Consider the following 27,328-nt stretch of genomic DNA (forward strand, 5'->3'; position numbering starts at 1 on the left):
ACAAGATGGGTATGGGGTGCATAATAAATGAACTAATCTAACAAGGCAAATCGGGGACCTTCGATAAGCCGCCAGCTTCCTGTCCTCGTCGAGGCCACTAGTGTTAGTGGCTTTCAGGTAAATTCAGGTAAAATTCAGAACCCAAGCTGAATCCTTTGCGAAGCGCGGGGCGAGTGACTTACCACTGCGCCAGAGACTGATCTCACCGAGGCTTTTAAAATACTGAACAATTTGGAGGATGTTGGTCCAGACAATTTCTTCAAAAGATGAAATGTAACACAAACAAGGAACGACGGTTTCAAGCTCAACAAGCCACATTGTAGAAATAAGAACTGGAGATGCCTTTTCACCCACAGGGTTATAAACCCATAGAACCGCCTACCCGCTGAGGCTGTAAATTTATGCCAAATTTTTTTAAATTTTAAAATCCAGCTGAAAGAAATCATCAAAGGATATTGGGGACCTTTAACAAGCCGCTGGCTTCCTGTCCTTGTCGAGGCTACTAGTGTTAGTGGCCTTCAAGTAAATTCAGGTATATATTATAACTGAGTTCACCCTTGGCCTTATACAGCTCCTTCGACCTTGATTTCGATTTTGTGGACATGATAACTGACAATCCAATAAATAGGTAGGAGGCTGGTCCCTAGAGCTTGACTTGACGAAGTGTTGGCACAGGTAGAGTGACTAGCTACAACAGTACAAAGAGAACCACAATATATAAAATATATTGTCGAACAGTTTTTCTTAATTTGTGAAGAATGCAATATACACAAATTATTTCCACGGTCACTGACGCTTTCCTCTCACAAAAATAAAATTAACCCTTTAGCGTTTCTATAATACGGCCTCACGGTATTAAATTATTAATAAATTAATGGAATACAAGGGAAATTACAAATCCGGATGGAGTAATATAAGCCATAACTGGTGTTTTGGCCTTCAACTTGGAGCTATCGCTTGTATCACTCTACTGTTGCTAATGTGGCCACAATATTTATCTCTTTTATTTTATTTTTGATGAATAATGGACTCTAATTATAAATTATAAATTTTATGCGTATAAATCATTTAATAATACATCTATTTACGATAATCTTATCTTTCGAAAGATGCTATGCTTGTAGTCAATGTAAAGACTATAGTGGAGACAATTTAATATAGCAGTATTAACAAATATACTGTAGTTTTGATTTAAAAAGTATAAGAAATTATATTAAAAGTATTTGATTTAAGATCGTATTGAATAAATAAGAATTTATTACATACAATTTTAAAGCTTTTAATCCTCATTCAGTGTTTTGACAGACCAGATTTGCCAAGCTACAAGGAAAACGCTTCGAGTAGAAAATTTTGTAATATTGAAAGTATATTGCAAGGTGAGGCGCAGTTATCTTCGTGTGCTGCACACTTTAAAGTCTGCTCTGTAGCTTTAAGAACGATTACGCTAATGCTTTGGTAACTATAGCAGCAGCAAGGCCAAATGGCTGAGAGGAGTATTGTGAAGCTGTGCTTATCTTACTTCCTTGCTCTTGGTTAAAAGTTCCCGTGTGAGTAAGCTCGGCCGTGGTCTCCTGGAGCTCCCACACGCTGTCACGGCCACCGCACAGCTCTCGCACTGCTACACAAGTGTCTAACTGGTTATAAGAACAGGAGTTTACTCGCACCCACAAAGTTCCCAGGGGGAATGCCGAGGGTGACTGTTTTGTAGTTCGTCCTTTGTGAGGGTAAATGTTTTCATTAGTCCCATCACCAAAGGAAGGTTTACTGGATCCATACAGGGAAATTGTCAGGTTTACAGTCGTCGGTGAATCAGTGTTGAATTGCAGCTGTTAAGCCAGAATTTCACATTAGTTTGTTAATGTGTGAAGTGTTTACTACAGTGCACCGTGTGCAGTTTTAGGATACCTAGACTTGCTTTGGCATTTAATGGCCCATTTGTTTTTGCCATTGTTGTATTTTATAGTTCATTTTGTATTTAATAATTGTTTGCAAGACCGACTAGTGTTAAATGTCGTTTCTTGCCCGAAACGGTATGCGTATTAGTGGCTTTAGGTGTTTTATGTACTAGCTCTATTTATAAATCCAACTTTTGTTTGTAAATCAACTATGTATGCACTTTTCCTGAATAAAGAATTGGAATTTTGAATTTGAAAAGGGTCTCATTATTTTGATCTGCGCTACTCTTTTTGTTAAATGAATCTAACTACGAAAATATGAAATTTATATATTTTTTCTTACCCTGTGCAGCGTTACTGACTTGCCTCTGGGAATTGTGTATACAGGGTACTAATAATGACCATGCTGGATTGTGTGTTTAATATTCCTAATAGGTTCAATTGAGTTTGAAATTAATTTTGCAAAGTGTGCTTTAAACAGATCTGTAGCCTTAACCCCCTTTGTTTTTAACACCTCATTTACAAGTTCGAGTTGCTTAGATTGGTTGGTACAGCAACTGCTGTACTGATTCTTGGTGGTCTAAGTGGTTGAGCACAGTTCGCTTATTGTATTTGAGCATTGAGGGAGGCTGAGCGAACAGAACACTGGACGCCTGATTCTGTGGTCCCTGGTTTGATCCCGGGCGCCGGCGAGAAACAATGGGCAGAGTTTTTCACCCTGATGCCCCTGTTACCTAGCAGTAAATAGGTACCTGGGAGTTAGTCAGCTTTCATGGGCTGCTTCCTGGGGGTGGAGGCCTGGTCGAGGACCAGGCCGCGGGGACAATAAGCCCCGAAATCATCTCGAGATAACCTCAAGGTAGTCTTTTGTATCTTTTCCTAGGGTTAATATGGTAAGTATACAGGCATGCTACATTCTCTTGATAATTCCCTTACCTTATCCAACAAGGAATGAATTTGGTATAAAGAATTTATATTTTATTTTTTAATGAATTAAGTAAATCTTTTTATACTATGAAAAGAAAATATTTTTTAGATATTAAAAGCAAGATTAAAAATGTAAATTTTAAATCTTCATTGTATAATGTGTTAGAAGGGATAACCATCGGTGCCCACGATAGTCTTCCCCACCTAACATCACCCCCCCCCCCTCTCCTCGCATCCCCCTTCTTCCCTCCCCTTCATCTTACTCCTCCCCTCTTTTGCCCTTCTTTTTTCCCCTTCTGTCCCTCTTTCCTGTCTGGCATCCAACAGACTTTTAATTTATATATAGAAGGGTTACTTGGTTGCATCTGGGTCCCTTCTCCCCCAGGGAAGGGGGTAAAGGGACTCAGATGGGTCCCATCATCTGGGTCCCTTTGGAGGCCCCATTTTGAGGCTTCCAGCACTTCCCAGAGGATTCACTAGAGTTGGTCAACTTTTGTACTGTATCACTGTAACTGAGCAGTTAAGGCAGGTACAGTATCGGAGAATCGCCAGGTCGTGAGTTCTCCATTGTCTCAAAATGATTTACATTGATATATCATGCCATTGTGATTTCATTGTGGTCTGACTGGGGTGTAAGAGTGTGAATACCATGTACTCGTCTAGTTGTGCTTGTGGGGGGTTGAGCTTCGGTTCTTTGGTTTTGCCTCTCGACTGTCAATTGACTGGTGTACAGATTCCCAAGCCAATTGAGCTCTATGCATGCATGCATGCATGCATGTATGTGTGTGTATAAATACATACATACTGTACTGCATATTGGACACCAGCTTGAATGAACACAAGACATTTATACAGTACAGTACTGTATTTACAGAACAATATTTTAACTCTTTCGCACTTTGGGCGAGCGAGCGCCAGACCACCTCAAGGTGGGCCTGGCATTCCACGGGAACGCGCGGTTTTTAATTTTGGTTTTCACTTTTTTTTTTAAATTTTGTCACGTCAATTCTCATCCTAGGTTTTTCATTTTGGTATCAATGTGTTTGCAATAAAATTCCCTACATGAGTATATGCATATAATTTCCTAAACTGCGGCACGCCCCACCTGCAGCCAAGCTGAAAGCAGGCAAACTTTTTTTTATTTTTTGACCCACCGATGCGTCGTTCCTGCACATTCGTCTAATAGATTTTTTACGCCATACTGCGTCTTGCCTGTGAAAAAGTGTTAAGTTAATTTCCATTGCAACCATTTACAAACTTAAGACCTGAACCAATTCTGTCCTCTGTATTTGAACTTCATATGAGTGGGATTCCACTGTAATGACTAAAAGTTATTATAGTGTTTAATTTTATTTATTATTATTATATAGTTGTTCACTTGGACTGTTCAATTCAGAGACAGCCTCACTTGCAAAGTCACCATTCAACCCCTGATGGTTATTGGTCCTCATATCCCAGCTCCTTGTCATCTTATCTCTTCCAAGTGCTATTTGGTATAGTTATACTGTACATCTGAATCCAAGAGGAGCAGCGTTTTGATGGGGAAAAAGTAAATTTGTCATAGTTCTTTATATGGAGGTTGCAGTGAATTAATGTTTTGTCATAAGTTGATTAAAACCATTTAAAATTGCCATTAATGGCTGGTAAAGAAGAGATCATTTTAAGTTAGGAATGTCAACAGATGTATTATCATGAAACGAAGTTACTGAAAGTAGATGCACCTGATTACATAAAATGGAATAAAATATATGTAACATGATAATTCTTGGAATTTGTATTGTACTTATAATTCTTCAGTCTAAAGTCTTCGGGGTTTCATTCTGCCTTAGAATTACATGGTAGCTAGTGCCTAAGTTTATTTTTTTTTTTATACTATTCTAGCTTATACAGTACTCTGTTGTAAATGTATTACATGTGTGGTTGTTGTCACTTCACAGGGAAGCTAAAACAAAGTCTCCTGGTGGAAAGGACGCAATGGGAGACTGCAGTGACCTTGACCGCCAGATTGAGCAGCTGCGGCGGTGTGAGGTCATAAAGGAGGCAGAAGTTAAAGCTCTTTGTGCCAAGGCCAGAGAAATTCTTGTAGAAGAAAGCAATGTACAGAGAGTCGACTCGCCTGTTACGGTGAGTTGAAAGAAGGTTCAGCCTTTCTATTAATTATTATTCAGTTTTTAGTGTGTGCGCATGCAAGTGTGTGGTTCCTGTGTAGGTTTTGTTTAGTTAAACGTTTCACACAAAATTTATTTGACATTTCAGGTATGTGGGGATATTCATGGCCAGTTTTATGATCTGAAAGAATTGTTTAAGGTTGGAGGAGACGTACCGGATACTAACTATCTCTTTATGGGAGACTTTGTCGACAGAGGTTTCTACAGTGTAGAGACTTTTCTGCTCCTTTTAGCGTTAAAGGTAAGCCTATCAAATGAAGATTTAGGTCTTGGTTTCTTGGTTAATCTTGGCTTTTATTTTTATCAATTTTTCTTTAGAATATTGTAAATATGCTGTATATTTGTAAGAAAATCATGTACAGTACAGTACTGTACTATACAAGTATTGATCATATGATTTGTTGATTTAGTATTTGGCTTTATTAATTTTTTAGAATCTTATTGCCCCATGTAAAGGTTAAATGCATGTATATTAACTAGTAAGATAATTAAGACTTTAATTAAGACTTTAATCACATTTTATTAGTGCTTGGTGTTGGTATGTATACTGTATGCAGAACATGTTTGTACATTAGGATATCACTTGTCCTTTGTACCTCCAATCTTTGCCTGTCCAATGATAACACTTTTTTTTTTCACTTTATTCACTTAAAGTGAAACCATTTTAATCATTCTACGTATTTCCTCCTCAATAGCAATCTCTTCCAAATTTTTACAATATTTTGACAAGAATTTCCACTCATTCTCCTCCCAGTTGCTGTCTTTCTCTTACATGCTATCTTTATAATCTAGAAAATATTGCACTAGTGATTATTTATTTTAGTTTATGCTACTGCTGTTATAGCTGGCTTTGTCTTCTGTCCTTTGAGTTTGTCTGCTTTGACAAGTCATCTGTATTAGTGTGCCATATATTTAGGATTTCTTTGTTATTGTCCTCTATGCAACAATAACCTCTATGTAATCTATGATATTCCTATCTATGCAAGTGGTCAGCTTTGGCTTGTCTATTGCATAATCACAAATCTATTGCAAAATGCTATAATAAAATAAAATAAAGCCCTAGTCCAGAAATAAGCTCTATCCTATGAGGTACAGAACTGGCAATTTTTCTTTCTAATCCTCATAGTAGAAATAGCCAGGAATGCATCCTGTGAATATCTTTCACATCATTACAACATGCAACATCTTTTCTCTGATAACTCTAAAATCAGCCTTAAAATATTTGTGGAAAACCTGGACAAATTAATCATATTTAGTCTTCCAATGGGCAACAGAAAGCATGTTCAGCAGTGACATATTCCAATTATTTTGGTATGAAAAAGGCTTTAAATGTGATAAAGAATATAGTATTCAGATCTTTTCATGAAAGTGACCCAAATAAAAGATCTAGGAATAATGATATTCAAAACACTGTTCTCTTAAAATGGAATATTGTTTTTACATTCTGTTTTCCCTCTAGGAATCTTCAGGCAATTAAATTGCCAAAACTGCCCCAAGCACTAAATAGTACTTTCTGGAGTACTTTATAAGTGAAAACGAAATCTCATAATATACACATGATAAATGGGTGTACATGTACTGGAGTCAAGCTCCAGTACTCAAAAATTCCTGAAAGTAAATGAAGTTTTTATTGGTAATACCGGAGTGAGAGATGGTAGAAAAGTGTAGAGGAAAGAGTGGCAAAAGCACAATTAGACTGTAAACAGACATCAACCTCAGACATGCAAATACCAGTACTGTATAAGAAATATTGGAACAAACATTTGGAGACAAGAATGAACTTGGCGAGACCTTCCAGGCAACTCGGCCAGATTGTGTAATCTGCATGCTTTAAATACATACAGCCTAGCTGACCTGACAAAATACACTACTGTTAATGGACCCTCAAGGAAACTGGTAATCTCATTTCCTAGCCTATTCCTTCTAGATATTACTTTCACTGAAGCTTTTGTCATAAAGGTCATTTGTGGCTTTATTTTTTATCCAAGGCCTCTTGTGCTGTTTCTCATCTTGAGCATAGTTCCTCTGTCATCTCTTAGAATGGAGGTGTAACCACACATTACTTAATTTCAGTAATCTTTTAGGATAACGAGTTGAAATTGCATATATTTTTCCTCTACCATGATGAGTAATACTTGCCTAAGTACTCAAACTCCTGAAAGTGAATGAAGTTTTTATAAGTAATGTGATCCAAAGCCTTCCTATATTGAAAGTCATGAGGGTTAATCCCACTGGTTGCCTCTGAACTTGGTGGGAGTAATACCATTTTGTACTGACTTACATATAGTATAATAATAATCCCAGACATGTGAATACAGGTATCTTTACTATGTGTAAATAATTAATGTACATTACTTAAAACTTATGAACCCTCAACATTTGTAATGTGCCAGAATTTGTAAAGGTAACTGCTGACAAACAATACTATAATGTGGACTCTTGGTTTTTACATGCAGGGATATTATTCCATTTTGTACATGCTGCAATAATTAATTTATTAAATTAAGATAATGTTTTAAAGTTTAATATGGTTAATTCTTGTCTACTTTTTCTTCAAATAGATACCAAATAGATATATAGATACCAAAATTGTCATGATTTTCAATAAATTGTTAATAAATTTAGCTGTGCTTAAAACAACTAATGAGAATTTACTTTTTGTTTATTCAAGAATAAATTGTCATAGGTGTTGTTGATAAACTTCAATGCTTCTCTGTACAGCATTAAAGAAAGTTTTTGTATTGCTAATAAATTAAAAATATTGCATAAACGGTAGTAGTAGGCATCCGTCAGTCTCGGAAGACTATGGAGTTGCGCCCTGACAGGGCGCAAAGCCTGGGTAGGTAGATATGGAGGAGAAGCTGTTACCCATGCAGCAGGCACCCCCCCCCCCCCCCCCCCCCCTCTTCACGTTGCTGAAATTATCCAATAGAAAGGCAAATGCCAATACACATGGTTCCAACAACGTCGCAGGAGCTGCCAGAACGAGGTAGACGTCAACAATGAACTGCCTTAGGGGCTCCAACTCCAGATTTTTCCTCGAGGTTGACTCCTGAAGCCTTTCCCAAAAAAGGGGTATGGCCGCAAGGCAGCGGAGGTTTAAAATCAGGGTTTTCCTTCCCCTAGATGGGCTGCCTTTCCAGGCTATCGAATCCCATCTACCCGGAGCAGCTGGTTTTAAGGCGCCAGAGGCACGCCCTCGCCCCTTCTGTCGGTAAAAGCAGTTCTGCCGGACTTAAAGACTAAGCCACCCGTGCAGGCCAGGAGTTGCATAAACAGTACATTATGTGTATGTAATGTACAAATTATTTTCATGGATCACATTTTCCCACATAATCCATCTTGAGGTTATCTTGAGATAATTTTGGGGCTTAGCGTCCCCACGGCCCGGTCCTCGACCAGGCCTCCTTTTTGCTACACAACCCCCAGGAAGCAGCCCGTAGCAGCTGTCTAACTTCCAGGTACCTATTTACTGCTAGGTAACAGGGGCATCAGGGTGAAAGAAACATTTTGCTATTTGTCTCCGCCTCCACCGGGGGTGGAGACTCCATGTACTGTATTAAATTCCCATTATAAAAGGCTAATTCAAATTGATGACTAAAGCATTCTCTTGGTTAATTACCCTGGGCTGTACCCTGGTTCTGGGAGTTCTTCTCAAGCCTGGCTTGGGGCCAGGCTTGACTTTTGAGTTTGGTTCAACAGGCTGTTGCTTGGAGTAGCCTGCACGCCCACATATCCACTATAACTGGGTTGGTCCAGTACTTCTTGGAGAAAACTGTCCAGTTTTTTCTTGAAGACTTCCACTTTTGTTCTGGCAATATTTCTTATATTGAACAACTGTGGGCCTCTGCTGTTCTTATAGTGTTCTCTGTCTCTATGGCACCACTACTCTTCACTGGCTCTATTCTCCATTTCCTTTCATATTGTTCACTCCAAGTTTCTCAATCAAATTTTATGTAATGTTCATATCATAATTGATTTAACTTTATTTTAAAAGTTTTTACCACTTCAAATTTCTGGTAGACATACTGTACTTTATTGTTGTTCAAATAATTCACAACAACCACTTCCTCTTAAATAGTGTTACTTTATTTGTAGGCTAGCGAGCTAGTTAGTGGTGTGTCTAGACTTTATTGTAAGTGTGGTGGTCACTGGTCACTATATCAAACTACCTTCACCTTCCTTACTGTCTTCAATTCTTTATTAAAGAAGGATAATTTGGTCGTGTTACCTCTTTGATGTATGTATTGATATACTTTTATAATTCATTTACAGTATATTATTTAAATTCCTTGGTATATCATTGATTGTAGATATCTATTATTGTATACATTTAGTAGTTTTAGGGTGTTGTCTTCATAAAATATTATGAAATGAATTATACTACACTGTACCTGTATTTCCAATCTGTATATTGTATATACATGTAAATTAATCTTAATCTTAAATAGTATATACATGTAAATTAATTTCTTTCTTTATAATTCATTTTCACCCTTATAGGTACGATATCCTGACAGAATAACGTTGATTAGAGGTAATCATGAATCGAGACAAATAACTCAAGTTTATGGCTTTTATGATGAATGTCTAAGAAAATATGGTTCTATCACAGTTTGGCGGTATTGCACAGAAATTTTTGATTACCTCTCATTATCAGCTATTATTGACGGAAAGGTGAGTGTTCTTACTACTGTCGGGGGGATGTGTGTGTATGATACTAAGTGTGATTAGTTAGCCACCTGTGCTGTTATGTATCCTGGGTACCCTTCATCTCCATTCTATGAAATAGTCCAATTCTCTTGAATCGACAAAATTTAACAAATTTAATTTTATTATTGTACTCTATATCCCTTTTAATTTTAAATTTTTGAGAATATATCCGGAATGGGGCAAATTTGAGATAAAGAAAATAAATGTATTATGCATGGAGTGATTGATAAATGATGTATGATTGAATGATATGGGGAGTCTACATATGGCAACTTGCTGGATGGGGTTGCACAGTACATCACTTCAAGCTGCAAAATATTAGGGGCACATTATAAATAATTGAACAATAATTCAATAATTGTGTAGTTAATTTGTATTCTGGAAAGTTTACAACATTTGTAGTCTGTTGTATTTCAATATACAAATTATTTTTAGCTACAAAAGGCGACATGGTTTTACTAAATTTGTCGGTATTATTTTTCAAGGAGGAAGCAGTAATTTGGAGCAGATATGAACATTAAAGAAAAAAGGACTAACCCCCAAACTGTGTGGGCTATATCGGTGCACAACAAAAAATTTGCTAAAAATATTCATTTTTCTTTTAACAGTTTATCGTCCACTGAACATGAATACAATATCTGTAAAGTCTCTAAACCACAAACCACAGTATGTATATAGATGTAGCATCTACCTACCTGTTGATAATTTTGAGGATCAATGTTCCCACAGCCCAGTCTCTGACTAGGCCTCCTGGTTTCTGGACTGATCAACCAAATTCTGCAGTGCAGCTTCTAGCAGCCTGACATAAGAAAGAAGTTGGTCGGTTATGTCCCATATGTGTAGAGGAAATGTGTTGGAAGGTGTCGAGGCTTTGATGTTGATTGAGTTCTCTCTAAGCATTTTTATTACACCTCTGCCTTTCAGTGGGGCTATTTTGCACATCCTGCCATGCCTTCTGGCCTAATGTGGTGTTATTTCTGTGTGTAGATTTGGAATGGGTCCTTCGAATATTTTCCCAAGTATAAATTATGTATCTTCCCACCTGTGCTCTAGGGAATAGTTTTAAAATTACTGTATCTCAGAGAAGTCCTGTGGATTTGGTGGGCAAGTCGCACTGTGGCAAGCTGTGGTCACTGGGTGGCTAGTGACAGAGTTGCCATGGCACAGTAACTCCAACATTTATTTGCACAGTTTCACACACTATTAGTTTAGTTTTTTGCACTCGCTTATTATATTAGAGTATGAACATTCAACCCATCCTCCTGTTTAGGTAGTACTTACAGTAATGGTGAGGACCATCATACATATATTGACATAAAAGGCAATAAGAAAGTAGAAATTGGTACTATTGAATTTGTCCAAACGGAAGAGTTTTGTACTGATGATGCAAAGAAAACTTAACCTCACCTTCCTAGGCCTAATACATGCTATCCGAGGTCTAGTATAGTACATATGTGCTATACTAGTCCTAGGAATATTTTTTTTTAACTACAGTATATTTTTTCAGACTATGAAGGGAATACTGTAGTACCAAATTCAACTATTTAATTGTCCAATACTGTACATCTATATATGTATAATGGTCCACATGGTTACAAAAAGTACTATCTAAGCAGGAGGATGGGTTGAAACATTGCTATATATTATACAAAAGTTTTCATTTGCACATATAGATATATGCTTATACTGTACAGAAGAACCTCAGTTCAACTACTGTAACCTCATTTTGATGAATCTCTTGGTTCAATGAACACCTTCCCCACCAGTTCAGATTGGTGGGGAAGTCTGGATGCCAATCAGGATGCAGTTTCTACCATTACTAGCATTTGATTGGGTAAACTATGGGTTTCTCTATTGTCACTAGGAGTGGGAGGAGGGTTATTCTTCAGTTTGGTAACCCAAAATCATATTCGGCAATTTGTTTATAAACTACAAGCTTAGCAAAGGCATCTGTTTTGTCATATTCTAAGAAAAATATGTCCGTGCAAATTAAAATCGGCTTGACTTGTATCCCATTGTGAAATACAGTATTCATTTGTATATGTACTTGGCTTAAAGAAACAAGCATATTTGTGTGTGCATACATGTTTTATGTGGCAATGTTACTTTTACAGTATTTATATTTTTTATTCAACAGATATTTTGTGTACATGGTGGTTTATCGCCAAGTATCCAAACGCTAGACCAAATTCGTACTATTGATCGAAAACAAGAAGTACCTCATGATGGCCCGATGTGTGATCTCTTATGGTCTGACCCTGAAGGTAAAGATATTTTCTAAATACATAACTATTTATTTAGTATAATTATTTTTTGTTTTATTTTATATATTTTTGTAAATTGGCAAATTTTTCATTTGTGATTGTGTTGTGCATTCCTTAATTATAATCAGTTACATTGTTGTACATGCTCAGTAGGTACAAGTTTAGTTAAAGATGGTCACAATTCAGACCTGGTTATGATAAAAGTTGTTCTGTGTGTCCTGTGCAATAATTTAAGACCAGTTATATGACCCTATTGGTCAGTACGCCTTTTTACCATAACATTGTAATTAAAGCACTTAAAATATTTTTCACTTCAAAAGTTCCCTCTGCACAATTAGTTTCAAATTAAACAAAAAATCCTGGTATGTTAATGCTTCTAATAAGAGAGATGTACAGTACTCTTATGCATATTCTGGATGTGGAGAAATATCAGGTAGTTGATATGAATATGCAAGGTTACACTACTGTACTGTACAGGGGTTTCCTTTTTTGGGTTTGCTAGTAAAATACTGTTGTCAAAATGTATCTCTTATCTTGAACATGAAGGTGGGATATGGTATGTTCACTACCATCTCAATGGGTGTAAAGGGGGGAGGGGACAACTGTAACTCTTCCCCACAAGTTATCAAAGTAAACCTAGTTTTGTAAATGAGTACAGATTTGGTGCTGGTAGGTAGTCCTTTGGTTGGCCAGTTGGGTAAATAAGGCCTCTTGCATCACACAACTACTGAGACGTCTCATGTTGGACTGTGGGTTATTGCCTAATTTCCAGTTTTCAGTGGATTCCCTCAATTTCATACTGATAGAATTCTTCTGTTAAGTATATATCAGGCCCCTTGATTGTTGATTGGAAAAATATTGCTTAATTGCAGGACTGTACAGATTACATTGCAGTACTTTATGATTTTATGGTACCACTAGTGAGAAGTTGCTGATGGATAATAATTTGAATTTTTTCTATGTACTGTACTAGATGAACCTCATAGATTTTGTTAGTTATAATTTGTAATATTATATATTCAGTTAGATTACGTACTAATATACTTGTAGTAATATAAATTAATACTGCAGTAGTTGCTTTTCAAGTACCATATACAGTATGTGTGTGCGCGCGTGTGCTATTTATGGAAGTGCTACTAAGAATGTGTACCGTTTCTGTGTTGGGTGTGAATAGAAGTAATTTTGGCCTCCAGTTTACATTTCATCATTTTCTACAAATATAAATTTTATTTAATTAGCAGGTTTATAAAACTATTCTGCACTTAGTGTACTAACATTAGAAAGGTTAAAGTAACAGGCATTGTAAATAAATTGAGAGTTTGGGCTTGTGTTTGAGCAAATTTAATATACTGTGCTGCTAATGTTTATTTAGTAAATATTTTTATTTAGTAAAACTATTTAGTAAAGCTGCTGCTCTTACGACAGATACACAAGGGTGGGGTGTGAGTCCACGAGGCGCAGGCTACCTCTTTGGCTCGGATGTGGTAGCACAGTTCAACGACACCAATGGCATTGACATGATATGTCGTGCTCATCAGTTAGTGATGGAAGGCTATAAATGGCACTTTAACAACACTGTTTTAACAGTGTGGTCTGCACCAAATTATTGCTACAGGTAAGTTAAAACAATTAACATAATGTTAGCAAGTACTGTAATTGATGGGTTTTGAAAATCATTTGTAAGTGTTTTGGAACTATGCAAGTATAGTAGTACTAGTACAGGAGAGAAGGGTTTTTGTCGACTTCAGATTTATGAAAAGCTTTCAAAGTCCCAGAAAGCCATACAAGAGAAAGAAAAATCCAAAATATTTCTTCATACCTGTACAGTGCAGGTATATCCAAAATTGAAATGGAAAAAACTCTTGTTGGTATTGGACATGCGCTCACAATTGAAGGTTCATACACAGAGATTGACAAAGAAATTACTGTATGAGCTCGCTTATCCGAACTATGTGGGAAGGACCCCCAGAGGGATAAGCAAAATTCTTACTGGGGAAAGTCTAAAAGTGAAAATGTAGTTTTTTGTACCACAACCAGTATACAGTAATTTGAATTTACACACATGCACATACTCTCGAGCGTACGCACACACACCCACACACCCACCCACCCACCCACCCACCCCCACTCACTCACTCACTCACTCACTCACTCAGAGAAAGCACATCATGCTTTCCAATGTGTATCCCTCTCCTTTTCCATGCTGATGTCATCGTGAGGAGGCTTGGTGGGAGGCTGGTGGAGTGTGATGCTCTGTGGGACAGCTTGTCCTCATTCCTTTTGAAGCTTTACGCTCCTGCTGCTGTCTTCAAAAATTTTGCTGGTTGCTTTTTCCTCTTAATGTATCATTTTTCCTCCCCTCCACTTCTCCTTTCTGATTTTCCCCGCCTGCTAACTTTTTGCCATTCTTGAATATTCTTTCCAAACTCTATTAAACATATGGTCAATGTCTGTCTAATGTGGTTCTTGAAACACTATCACCACCTCGCCCCCTTTTCAAATTTGCTTACGCAAGTGTCGCAGCACGACTGATGTCCTAGTGAACTTGGTCTATATTCGTACTGCCTTTGCTGCGAAGACCTCTGTTTTTGCTGTTCTTTTTTACCTTGAAAAGATGTATGACACCACCTGGAGATACCATATTCTGTCCCAACTCCATTCTTTTGGCCTTTGTGGTAATCTCTCTCCCACCAAAGCTTCCTCTCTGGTCGTTCTTTTAGTGAGGCTTGGTACCACTCTCCACCTCTTTTTTGGCAATACGAAGGTGTACACCAGGGTAGTGTTCTGAGGAATATTTTTTCTGGTTGCCCTCAATGAGCTTCTTTCTTTCTTCCTTCCCTCTGGCATTTTCTCAGCTCTCCATGTTAATGATTTTGCTCCCTGCTGTCAAGGTGATGTCAAGGTCAAGGTCGCCTTTCCTCCAGTGGCGGCTCAACTTCTGGTTGATGCTCTTGTTCTGGCCACCAATCATGGCTTCTTCTCTCCAACTAAGACTAGTGCTATGACCTTTACTCGGAAACAGGTCGTTCTTCGACCCCATTTGTTGCTTTATGGTAATCTTCTTTTGTATGAGGATTCTGTTAAACTTCTGGAGTTATTCTTTGACACTTGTTTGTCTTGGTTGCCCCATCTCTCTTACCTCCGAGTTGAATGCTCTGAGGCCCTTAATGGCCCTTAACCCCTTAAACCGCGCAAGTCATATATATATGATTTCAGTGACAAAACTGAAACCGTTCAAGTCACATGTATATATGATTTCGTATCTAGCGGTATAATTTAAACGCCCCGCCTGGGATAGGGGCAGTTATAGTGCAGCCACGACCAATAGTTACCAGATGCCACCTAGAAAAATAATCCAGGCCAACATTCCTAGGTGTGAGAGCTTCAGTGCTCAGCTAGCCACCAAGGCTGACACACGCAGCATGAGCTCACAGCACTGCTGTTCAGCTTGTGACCACAGCATCGCCTACAAATGCCATAATATATTATGTTCATGCTATTATTTAGCGATGATAGTATTACAGAAGACCCCTGACTGATAAAACTGACCAGGATTCTGATAATAGCGGGATAGTGGCGATATTTAGCTCTGTGCTCCATGGAGGGAGGAGTAAGGCTGTGGGAGAGAGGGTGGTGGCTTCGTCTTCTGACTGTGTGTGACCACCTTTTATTGACTGCACTCACCATACCAGCTTAGTGGTTCACTATGGTGAACACAAATGTAAATACTTACATATAACGTGTGTATAGAGTGTAATAACAGCAATAGGAGTAGGTTGGGAGTCACCATTTTGGTAAGGGAGGTGCATCGTCTGCACGACTTGTCATGTTGTTTACTGATGGCCTCTATGGTCTTTGCGCACCATACCAGCTTATTTGGTACAGGTATGGTGAATAAAACAGGTAGATACTTATATATAATGTGTGTATATAGCGTAATAACACCACAAACAGTATTGTTGTAGGAGAAATATTAGTGCATCTGGCCTTGAGGGCGGCTGCCACCAGCTGACTGTGTGAGTAGCTATGTCTTTGTGCCTTTACTCACCATACAAGCTTAGATGTACAGTTATGGTGAACAAAACATGTAAATACTTATATATAACATCTGTGTATAGTGAATAAATGCAAAAACAGTATTGTGGGAGGAGAATGAGGGCGAGTGAGGTGTTGTTGTTGGAGGGAGTGGCAGCGAGTGGCTGGCAGGTGTGTGGTGGTCACTCCTCGTTGCATTTTGACTTTCAATACCATCTTGGTGGTTCGTTATGGTGAGCAAAACATGCAGGTACTTATATATAACCTGTGTATATAGTGTAATAACGGCAAAACTATTTGTTTATTGTTTTATGAACATAATAATTGAATCACTAATATGCACACCATAATTTTGAGTGCAGCAATGGTTCACACATTTTATTATATAAATATATCACAATTCACACTATTGAATAATATTACTGAAAAAAAAAATCAGACATTGAAATACTGTAATTAGGTAATAATATATTTCTGGCAACTGCCGCCTGACAGCTCGGGCGGAGTAGACCTCGTCTGGCGAAGGTTCTGTCAACGCCCCTTTTTTTGCCAGACTTCCCTACCCTATTGCGGCTAAAATATGCCAACAACGATTTTTTTTGTTATTTTTTCCGTGATCAGGGAACAAAAATGAACACTTATAAGACGAAAGATTTTTTTTTGCTCCTGTGGGTGTTAAAGCCATTTGGACCCCTCCCGGTTTGAGGGTTAAGGTCTTGTCTCATACTTTCTGGGGAGCTAATAGGCACATACTCCTCTTTACATTCCTCTCTCGTACTGTCTAAACTCGATTATGGCTGTCCTACCTCGCCTCTTTGTCTTCTTGAAGTTCTTCCCCATACTGGGTTATGCCTCAGCTCTGGTGCCTTTAGTTCGACTCCTATCCAGAGCCTGTATATTGAAACGCAACCTGTCTCTACAGGATTGCCGTGATCACTACTTTGCATGGTCCCTACAATACCCTTGCTCTCACTTGTCATTCTTTGCCCATTGCCCCTTCTGTGGGCCCCTGTTCCCTTTCATCACCTTCCCCTTTCTGTATGTTTGTCTCGCTTGCAAGGTTCTCTCTCGCGGTTCGTGTTACCAATATTTCTCCTCGTGTTGTTCCGTCCTTGATCCCATGGAGGGTCCCTCTTTGTAAGTTTTGTAAAACCTTAACCCGTATGACAAAAGCTTTTACCACTCCTACATATTCTTACAGTGCAGGATATGTATGCATGGTTTAATTGTTTACTTTTGTATTTTTATACATTTTTATTATGGCATTTATATTCTTTTAAGATGTGGTAACGTAGCAGCCATCCTGGAGCTTGATGAAAACCTAAAGCGAGATTTCACCATATTTGAAGCAGCACCCCAAGAGAGTAGAGGAATTCCAGCAAAGAAACCTCAAGCAGACTACTTCCTTTAGGATGACATTAAATAATTGAACTATGGTGTACCACAAAATATTTTTTGTATATGGGTCAGTGTGTGTGTGGTTGTAAACCTGAATTATACCTGGGCTCTGCTAGTTAGAGGATGCTGAAGCAAAAATGGATTTTGAGAATGTACTGTACATGAACATGGATACAAGAAATGGCTATTGGAATTTCCATTTCACAATGCATTGTAAATTATTCATTGATGTATTAATACTGTATTCCAATGGTTGCTTGTTTTGGTCAATTGCCGTGTTCAATGAATTATTGGTGTGCTGTACTGGCATTTTTTGGGATCCTCTAATGGAATAGTTAAACTTCGTTTCTTAAGTACATGTATGATCATTATTTGTGAAGCAGTCAAATTTAGCTAAATATCGTCACTGTTGGGTTTCCTGTTGCCATTTGACCTGGCAAGTTGTCTTGCATGTTTAACATAAATATCATTAGTGCAATTACTATGGCAGAGCTCCTACTAATTACTGTGTATGGGGCAGATGTTATATTTTGCACATTTGGAATTATATTAAATGTGTGCTAAAGTAATTTTGATTATAGCTGGAACCATAATGTTTCTTGTATACTGAATGGACATATCCAACAGCAGCTGACCAAGGTAAAAATAAACTGTTAAGGTGTCAAAGCAAGAAGAAATGCTGTGCCTCACTGGAAAGAAGGAACATTTGGACCTAAGGCTTGGATCAGCCTGGTTAGTGGCAACTTGAAAAGAAAAAAGTTGTTCTATTTATCTGTATGTAAGTCAGTTTTAGAAATGAGAACATTTTAAAATTAACCCTGATGAGCTAATATTTCCCATCTAAACTTTTTTTTTATGCTGTGAAATTAGGTAAAAGGGGAAATACCCTTTTTGCTTTAAGGTGATCATTGGGTTAAGTAACTTGCTGGACAAGTGATGATGAATGTTAATGTTGTGTGCAATCATTAGCAGGAAGATCAGACATTATAAATGTTTTGCTTCCATTATACGCATCTTAAAATATGTAAAGAATAAAATTAAATTGTGGCACTGTTGTCAAAGGACCAAACCTTTTATGACCTTGTGGGAACCCATTATGAAAGCTCGTGTGTGTATATAAACCATATGGTTATATGGTAATATTTATCTGCTGTAATCACTTCATGATTAATCTTCATCTGTAAATGAAGCATAGCTCATTGTTCATCGTAATCAATACCCATTTAGTCAACGACATGATTTAAAGCCCTTGAGATGTGAAGCACTTGCAACTGAACATTCCACATGCGAGCCAGTATAGCAAAGTTTGTCCATGAGAGGACGTGTGAAGAGCATCGGTTTACAAGAATACTGTATATATATTGATAGTAAGTGATCTTCAGAAATTAATGTATCTACATCATTTACTAATGTGATTACCAAAAGCCTTTAGATATTTAGTCAAAACACCATCTGAATTAGAAAAATTGGTTCCTATCCTAGTGTTCTTATTTAAAATACACTAATTAGCATTAAATTTGCTGAGTTTATAAATGCAGTAGTAACTAATACTGTACTTTCAATTTTTTTTTTTTCCAAGTGACTGCTGCTTAAATAGTACACTGAATGGCTTCTATTATTTAAGTACTGTTTAGTTGCAAATGCAAATAGTCCTTTGCAAACGGTGAAAAGTTAAAAAGTAAACACACAGGATGAATCCATGATGTATTATGGTTACATATTTTTGTGAAACAAGAATGCTATTGCAGGGTCATATTTAGGCATTTTAATTCTGCCTTTGTGTACTAGCATTGTAATATTAAGATAGTGTAATCCTGTCAAATTTTAGTTAAATATGTTCATGTGGAAGTGAAGAAATTCCATCTTTGTAACTGCACTCAATTGGCTAATGAAATAGTGCTATGTTTGTATAAATTTTAAATTTATTGTTCACCTTGTTAACGTGATTGTAGTAGTCATTATAGCTGGCTATAAAGTAAATTTTGTTACAGTAATTGTAGGTCATAATAATGATGATAGTCATGAACCTGATCATTCTTTTTATATAAAAAAGCACATCTAAACCTTGATACTTACTGATTATATTTTAAGCGTCAAACATATTCTGCACAATTTGCAATAATTGATTAAACATAGATATAATGTCATAATGAAGTGGATTGTGTAACAAGTTTTGTATTGGAAATATGAATGTCATGTATGTAGCAATGAAACGAGCACAAATTTGAAAAATCGGTAATGTAGGCTTTAGATACATAGTGACTTAGATGGCATAACAAAGAATGCAAGTCTCCTAGGTTTAGTGATGCTAGCATGATGATTCTTGATCTTCTGGTAATTTTATTTTATAGGGAAGGTCTTTGGTCAGGATACAAAAAAGATTGGACAAGACAACTTCACATATATTGTCTTTGCCTGTTTCATGTGGATTATTGACGATGGTTTATTGCAGTCATTGTGTGAAGTGTTGAATTTTTAAAGTAAAGTGTGTAGAAGAGACGAGGCACATAGCATGTAGGTAGGTGTAGAATTTAATCAGATCATTGAAACTTGTTGCTGCTGGAGGTTCAGTTGTGGGATCTTCTGTAAAGCCATAGCCACCACACCACTTGCCCCAACCCTTGACTGGATGCCCGGATCATCTGACCCTTGGTCATTCTGTAATATGACCCAGTATTTGAATGTTGTGTATTGTACAAAAGAAATGAATGCTCACATACCCCAATTATGAAAAGCCTGTTGGCTGTCTCATTACAATGGATATGAGATGGACTGTACATATGGATCAGGATTTTTTTACATTGCAAGTTCTTAGTGTTCAGCATGCATCAAACTTTGTGGAAAATGTGGGAAACAAGATTATATTTGCCGTTGTTCATAATGTGGGCTCCCGTGCAATTACAGATTTGCAGACTCTACCATTGTCAGCCATGATTATGCATCTCGTGCATATTATTAAACTCTTGTATATAGTATACAAGTATACAGCAAATCAAGGTCAGTTTCCTTGTGAAAGTTATGTATATTCTCTTACAGGAGTCTTCAATATTTGCATTGTGTAGAATGAATAAACATTTATTTTCTTTGATAATATTATTTAGACCCATGTTTTACATTGTTCTATTTTATTTAGAACTTATTAAGTGTAAGCATTTTTTCTTGGTTGTGGATGGAATTGGCTTCAACAACCTAGTCACTGCAGATCACCTATACAGAGTACAAACATTGTGGATGGAATTACATATAAAGATAATACTTATGAATAAGTATTACCCACCCAACTGGGCATCAGCTTTACAGTCATGTGCATGCATTAACTACAGTAAGCAAATTTTGGATACTTCTCTAAGATTTCGGGCAGCACATCATTATGAATGAAGTGTTTACACATTTCTTGGACACCTATTGATGGTGTTATCTCTGAATTCCGCGATGGATCTGTATGACTAGATTTTCCAAAATGTTCAGTTTGACTTAAAGATACCGACAGGGCCGGTGGCTGACTAAACAGCACACTGGACGCGTGATCCTGGGTTCGATTCCTGGCGTCGGCGAGAAACAATGGGCAGAGTTTTTTTCATCATGATATCCCTGTTACCTAGCAGTAAATAGGTACCTGGGAGTTAGTAAGCTGTCACGGGCTGCTTCCTAGGGTGTGTGGGGGGGACGGGGAAATAGTAGTTAGTAACAGTTGAGAGGAGGGCCGAGAGAACAGAGCTCAACCCCCGCAGGCACAACTAGGTGAATACACAAATCACAATAGCGCGATGCATCAAATGAACAAACCACCACCAACTGTGGTAAATCAGGATGAATTCCCGGTTGCAATTCTTATAACCATGTAGCTCAGTCGATTAAGGTGTTCCACTTTGAAGAATTTGGACACTGGGCACAAATGTATTCTGAAGTGGAGGTACCTGTAACTATTATCTGATGATTGAATTTCTGGGTGCTTGGGTCTCCTGGCTAATTTGACTTATTTAACTTAGGTACACAAGTTTTAAATATCAGGAATTTCTTTTTCAGTTTATTAAACAATAGAGATTTTATACAAAATTTGAAAATATCCCGAGTTACTTTACAATTTATTGATATGTTTTAGTTTTGTTTTACTAGTTTTATAAAACTGTAATATCAATATAGCTATAGGTTAAGTACTAATTGTAGTTAAGAAGCAATAAAATGCTTATCTTCAAACACTAAGACGGTTAGGTGAGGTCGTGGTTTTCTATTCAGCTTTTCAGGTAAACTCAAATATTCACAATATATTTGACTACGATTTAATACTGTACTAAGTGAAAATAAGTACAATTCCTGACTGCTATAAATAGTACATAATTGCACTTATTTGTGCTGTTACATTTACCTCCCCATTTTTGGAGGACGGGCTGAAACTCTGAGCAAGAAGTGGGTTGTGATCTCGCCCAGCTGTTTGTCTCGCTCAATAAATTTAGGGAATCTACCATCAGTGTCAAGCTATAGCTAGTCCTGAGCATCTGGCCTCCAACCTTGGACAGACATTCTATTTTATAGGCATAAATAAAAGAAGAAAAGCCCCTAACTATCACGTGCAGCATTTTAGCCAGCTAAAGATAATTAAGATTTTTTTTTCATATGTCAAAATTAAGAAATTGTGAAGATTACCTGTGCGATTATGCTACTTTGGCATATGTAGATACATACATAAATGCTAAATAAATTTTTGAGCTTAGTCCCCGAGTCCATAATATGCTTCTAACCTTCAATACCACCCTACTATGGAATGCACTACTGCCCACAGAATGGGTATGGGGTCGACTACTGCCCACAGGATGGGTATGGGGTCGACTATACTGCCCACAGGATGGGTATGGGGTCGACTACTGCCCACAGGATGGGTATGGGGTCGACTACTGCCCACAGGATGGGTATGGGGTCGACTATACTGCCCACAGGATGGGTATGGGGTCGACTACTGCCCACAGGATGGGTATGGGGTCGACTACTGCCCACAGGATGGGTATGGGGTCGACTACTGCCCACAGGATGGGTATGGGGTCGACTACTGCCCACAGGATGGGTATGGGGTGCAAAAGAAATGAACTAAAAAAACAAAGTGTTGACATAAGACAGGAAAATTAAGGATACAATATTTATGATACTTTCTGATTACATTTTTTTGTTGATAAACAAGTAGGAAGATTATTCAGTAAACAAAATATTGAAGATGTTTAAAGGTGTCAGAACTCGCCATCATTGAAAGCTGATGGGAGCTGCAGCAAAAAAAATAGTAATAATCACACGAACATTTGAATTTAAGGAATGCGCCCCCATGCACTTGGATTATTGTACCCCAAGGATGAAGACCTTATCTTCAGAAAGACATAACTTCATTGGAGAAAGTACAACACCGGGCAACCAAAATAATTCCATGACTTAACTCTCGTATCAGGAACGGTTGAGAGCCACAGGGAACTGGGTTGTGGTAACACTCTAAACCAAGCATGACAGGGCGGATCTTATCGAAACTTAAAATACTGAACAATTTGGAGGATGTTGATCCAGACAACTTCTTCAACAGGTCAAATGTAACAAACAAGGAGCAATGATTTCAAGCTCAACAAGGCTGTAGGACTGAAAACCTGCTTGTTCACCCACAGGGTGAACCGCCCTATTGGGTTCCTGTTCCATGGAACCGCCCATCCACCTAAGCTGTAAATGCCAAAGCATTGCGCAAATTCAAAATCCGGCTCGATAAACTCATCAGGAATTTTAACAAGCCGCTGACTTCCTGATCTCGCTGAGGCCACTAGTGAGATGGTTGCTCTCATGGAAATTCGTGTAAATAATATTTGGGGTTTACAATTTATGCTCTCTTGTGATATTTAACATTGGTTTACGAAAATCAACTACGGTATTTATAATGTACTTACGGGATTTGGCTGATTCCCTGTGGGTGGCAGCGCCACCTGGTTGTGCAACACTGAAGTCAATGTAGGTTGATATGCACATGTAGTCCCATACCAACTGCTTGCCATTCTTCCAGGGGCTCACTGTGATACTATCTGGGCGACCAATAAGAGCATCAGAGTTACGGGGGGTTAGATTCAGATTCAGATTCAGATTCAGATGTTTATTCAGGTAAGGTATATACATACAAGTGATGTTACATTAATGGATTGATATATAGATAGAGCTAGTACATACAATGCCTAAAGCCACTATTACGCAATGCGTTTCGGGCAAGAAAACATTAATATCTAGAACTTAATACTAATTGAGCATAAAGAATAAAAGATGTTGAGAACAAATACAAATAAAGATAAAAAAAAAGGGGGAACATGACTGAAAAAGCAGCACAAATACAAAAGGTTGACAAACAGTGTTGATTAAAAAAAAAAAAAAAAAAAAAAGAAAATAACAGACATGGGTTGACAATAGAGGAGTGAGGTAGATTACAGGGAATTTATTAGGTAGTGTTTAGTTTTTATCTTAAACTGGTTGAGAGAGGTACAGTCTTTAACATGGTTGGGAAGGTCATTCCACATTCTGGGCCCCTTGATTTGCAGAGCATTTCTAGTTTGATTAAGACGTACTCTAGGAATATCAAAACTGTATTTATTTCTGGTGTGGTGCTCATGGGTTCTGTTACAACCTTCTATGAAGCTTTTAAGATCAGGATTGGCATTATAGTTTAGCGTTTTATATATGTATAATACACATGAGAGAATGTGCAGTGACTTAATATCTAACATATTAAGAGATTTGAGTAGGGGTACCGAGTGATGTCTGGGGCCAGAGTTGGATATTGTTCTAATAGCGGCTTTGTGTTGGGTAATTAGAGGACGTAAGTGATTTTGGGTAGTAGAACCCCAAGCACAAATACCATAGTTGAGATAAGGATAGATAAGGGAGTAATAGAGAGTCACCAGGGCAGGGCGTGGTACATAATATCTGATCTTAGAAAGAATGCCCACAGTTTTTGAAACTTTTTTTGATATATTTAGAATGTGTCCCTGGAAATTCAGCTTGTGGTCAATGAGAATGCCAAGGAATTTGCCATCTAATTTGTTACAAATTTGGGTATTGTTTATTTTGAGATTTATAAGACTAGAGGATTTATTGCCAAACAGAATATAGAAGGTTTTGTCAATGTTAAGGGTGAGTTTGTTGGCAGTTAGCCAAAGATGGACTTTATTTAGCTCAGTATTTACTGTGGCATTTAGAGCAAGAGGGTCAGGACTGGAGTAAATGAAGGTTGTGTCGTCAGCAAATAGAATTGGTTTGAGGTGTTGGGAGGCATTTGGAAGGTCATTAATGTAGATGAGAAAGAGGAGAGGGCCAAGTATGCTGCCCTGAGGAACACCAATGTTGATGGGTAGGGTGGGAGAAATTGTATTATTCACAGAAACATATTGGAGCCTGTCAGTAAGGTAGGACTCGAGGTATTGTAGGGAGTGTCCTCTGACTCCATAATGATGTAATTTAAGAAGAAGGTTATGGTGGTTGACAGTATCAAAAGCTTTACGCAGGTCCACAAATAACCCAACAGGGAACTCCTTTTTATCAAGAGCTGTATGAATCAAGTTAAGCATACTAATAAGTGCATCGTTAGTGCTTTTTTTGGGTCTGAAGCCATATTGGCAAGGGCTAAGTATATTGAGTTTGGCTAGATATGAGTAAAGCTGCTTGTATATAAGTTTTTCAAAGATTTTTGACAAGTTTGGCAGGATTGATATAGGTCTGTAGTTGTTAACATCTGTGGGGTCACCACATTTGTGGACAGGCGTTACTCTCGCTTTTTTTAGAATATCTGGAAAGGTTTGGAGTTCAAGTGACTTGTTGAAGAGCAAAGCAATAGCAGGGGCTAAAGATCTGGAGGCTTTTTTGTAAATTAAAGTTGGTATCTCCTCAAGGGCACCAGACTTGGTTTTAAGGGAAAGGATTATCTCATTGACGTCAGTGGAGTTAATAGGCTTTAGGTACAGAGACTGTGGATAGTTACCTGTAAGATAGTCCTTAATGTCAGTACTGGAAGAAGGAATATCATTTGCAAGGGATGAACCAATGGAAGAGAAGAACCTATTAAACTCAATAGCAGAATCAGAGGCTGAAAGCTGACCATCGTTATTAGACAGGAGAGTCGGTTTGTTATTTAAAGATTTCTTTGATCCCAATATTTGTGAAATTGTGCTCCAAGTTTGTTTAATGTTGCTCTTTATTTGAGTAAATTTATCTTCGTAGTAATTAGTTTTGGCTCGTCTAATTATCTTAGATAGCAATAATGAGTAATTCTTTGAGAATTCTTTGGAGACAATTCCTAACCTATACTTCTTCTCAAGGTCGTGTTTTTTGTTAATGGATTTCAGTATTCCCTTTGTAAGCCAAGGATTGTTAAGCCTTTTGCTTGTGACTTGTTTTGTAAGCCTAGGACAGTGGGTGTTATAAAGGCTAAGAGTTGTTTGTAGAAAAGATTGCACTGCTAGGTTGATGTCCCCTATGTTACCTAACTCGGACTCCCAGTTGACATTATCAGCAGCAGTTATAAAATTGTTTATAGCAGTTTCATTGTGCAGCCTAAAGCTTAACTCCCTTGTTTCTAGAGGTGGTTTGCTAATGTTAGTTAAGAGAAATGTGGGGTAGTGGTCTGTAGTGCTATCGGTGATTATACCTGAAGTAAGCGGAGAGGTTATGTTGGTCCAGATGTGATCTAGAGTCGTGGCAGTGCTATCAGTGATTCTAGTAGGTCTAGTGATTAAGGGTATGAGGAGGCAGGAATTCATACAGTTGAGGAAGCTAACAGCAGTAGGGTGTTCTGGCTCGCAGAGGTCAATATTAAAGTCCCCTGCGATAATTAGGTGGTTTTTGTTCAGTCTGTTATCAAGTATTAGATTTCTAAGGTTTGAGTTGAATACAGACACATCAGTGTTGGGAATTCTATAGACTGCACCCACAGACAGGACAGACTCGGCACCCTTGACTCTGAAGCTGGCGAAGATATACTCCCCATAGCAGTCTCTAGTTCTAATTTCTTTTAAGCATGTTAGTTCTTGGTGGTAGTAAAGAGCAGTGCCACCACCTCTCTGAAGTTGACGACAGTTGTGAATTGCTGAGTAGTTAGGCATGTTAAAGAGTTGAGTAGTATCCTCTTTCAACCATGTTTCAGTAAGTATAATAAAAGAGAATTTGTTGCCAATAGTTTCAATCAAGGCACTAACATCATCAAAGTGTTTACCTAGGGATCTAACGTTCAAATTGATTACAGAGATATTGTGATTATGAGTTAATACATTGTTTACATCATGTGCTGCAAAATATCTGCAATTTAGATCATTAAAGTGATTATTGTCATAGATAGTGGATAAGAGGTTAAGTTCAGGGTCTATACTTGACTGCATAAAAAAAGCTGATTGTAGAATCAGAAATAAGTAGAAAAAAGCTATAAAATAGGGAAAAATATATACACAATACTGTACAAAACAAACACAAAAGGGGCTTACAGGGGTACAATGGAGTAAGGGAGTATGGCTAGTATGGCTAGTATGGCTGAGAGATAACGGGGCTCTCTCTCAGCTGGGCATCCAGCTGTGGTGAGGCCCCTACTGATGATGTCGTTAACTTCACTGTGCCTCGAATGCCATCCCCTTGTACTTTGGCAGAGGCCATGGGGGCCGTACCTGTCGACCACCACCTCTCCGCAAATACACCTATTTTTGGTGTGGATTGGGGCAGCATGGCAGAGGGCCACAGCAATTCGGAGGGCGTGTATTGTGAGACGTGTGCCAGTTGCCGATATTGGGGTTGCTAACAGGAAATCCCCTGCATGTGGGGCTGCTACTGCTGTGAGGCGAGCAATGTCGTGTTGTGTTGTTGCAGCACCCAGGCACTCTGCAGCAACTTGGTCTGCAATGGGGTCATCCCAACTGGACTGCTTGTGGGCTTTTGATAG

General features: G+C 38.0%; 1 protein-coding gene across 7 annotated transcripts; it reads left to right on the plus strand.

The window, feature by feature from the left end:
- Positions 1-1,245: 1,245 nt before the first annotated feature.
- On the plus strand, positions 1,246-20,483 carry Pp4-19C (protein phosphatase 19C). Of its 7 annotated transcripts, none has more exons than XM_045744672.2 (7): positions 1,246-1,376; positions 4,760-4,946; positions 5,079-5,231; positions 9,494-9,667; positions 11,841-11,967; positions 13,393-13,582; positions 17,284-20,483. In XM_045744672.2, exons 2-7 carry the CDS (start codon positions 4,797-4,799, stop codon positions 17,411-17,413), a joined length of 924 nt encoding a protein of 307 aa, XP_045600628.1. In that variant the 5' UTR covers positions 1,246-1,376; positions 4,760-4,796; the 3' UTR covers positions 17,414-20,483. The 7 variants fall into 7 exon arrangements, with proteins under 7 accessions (XP_045600628.1, XP_045600625.1, XP_045600646.1 ...); XM_045744669.2 differs by having other exon boundaries at positions 1,375-1,455; XM_069328967.1 differs by lacking the exon at positions 1,246-1,376 and adding an exon at positions 1,523-1,547.
- Positions 20,484-27,328: the final 6,845 nt, after the last annotated feature.

Source organism: Procambarus clarkii, chromosome 22 (genome assembly GCF_040958095.1).
Source record: "Procambarus clarkii isolate CNS0578487 chromosome 22, FALCON_Pclarkii_2.0, whole genome shotgun sequence".
NCBI lineage: Eukaryota > Metazoa > Arthropoda > Malacostraca > Decapoda > Cambaridae > Procambarus > Procambarus clarkii.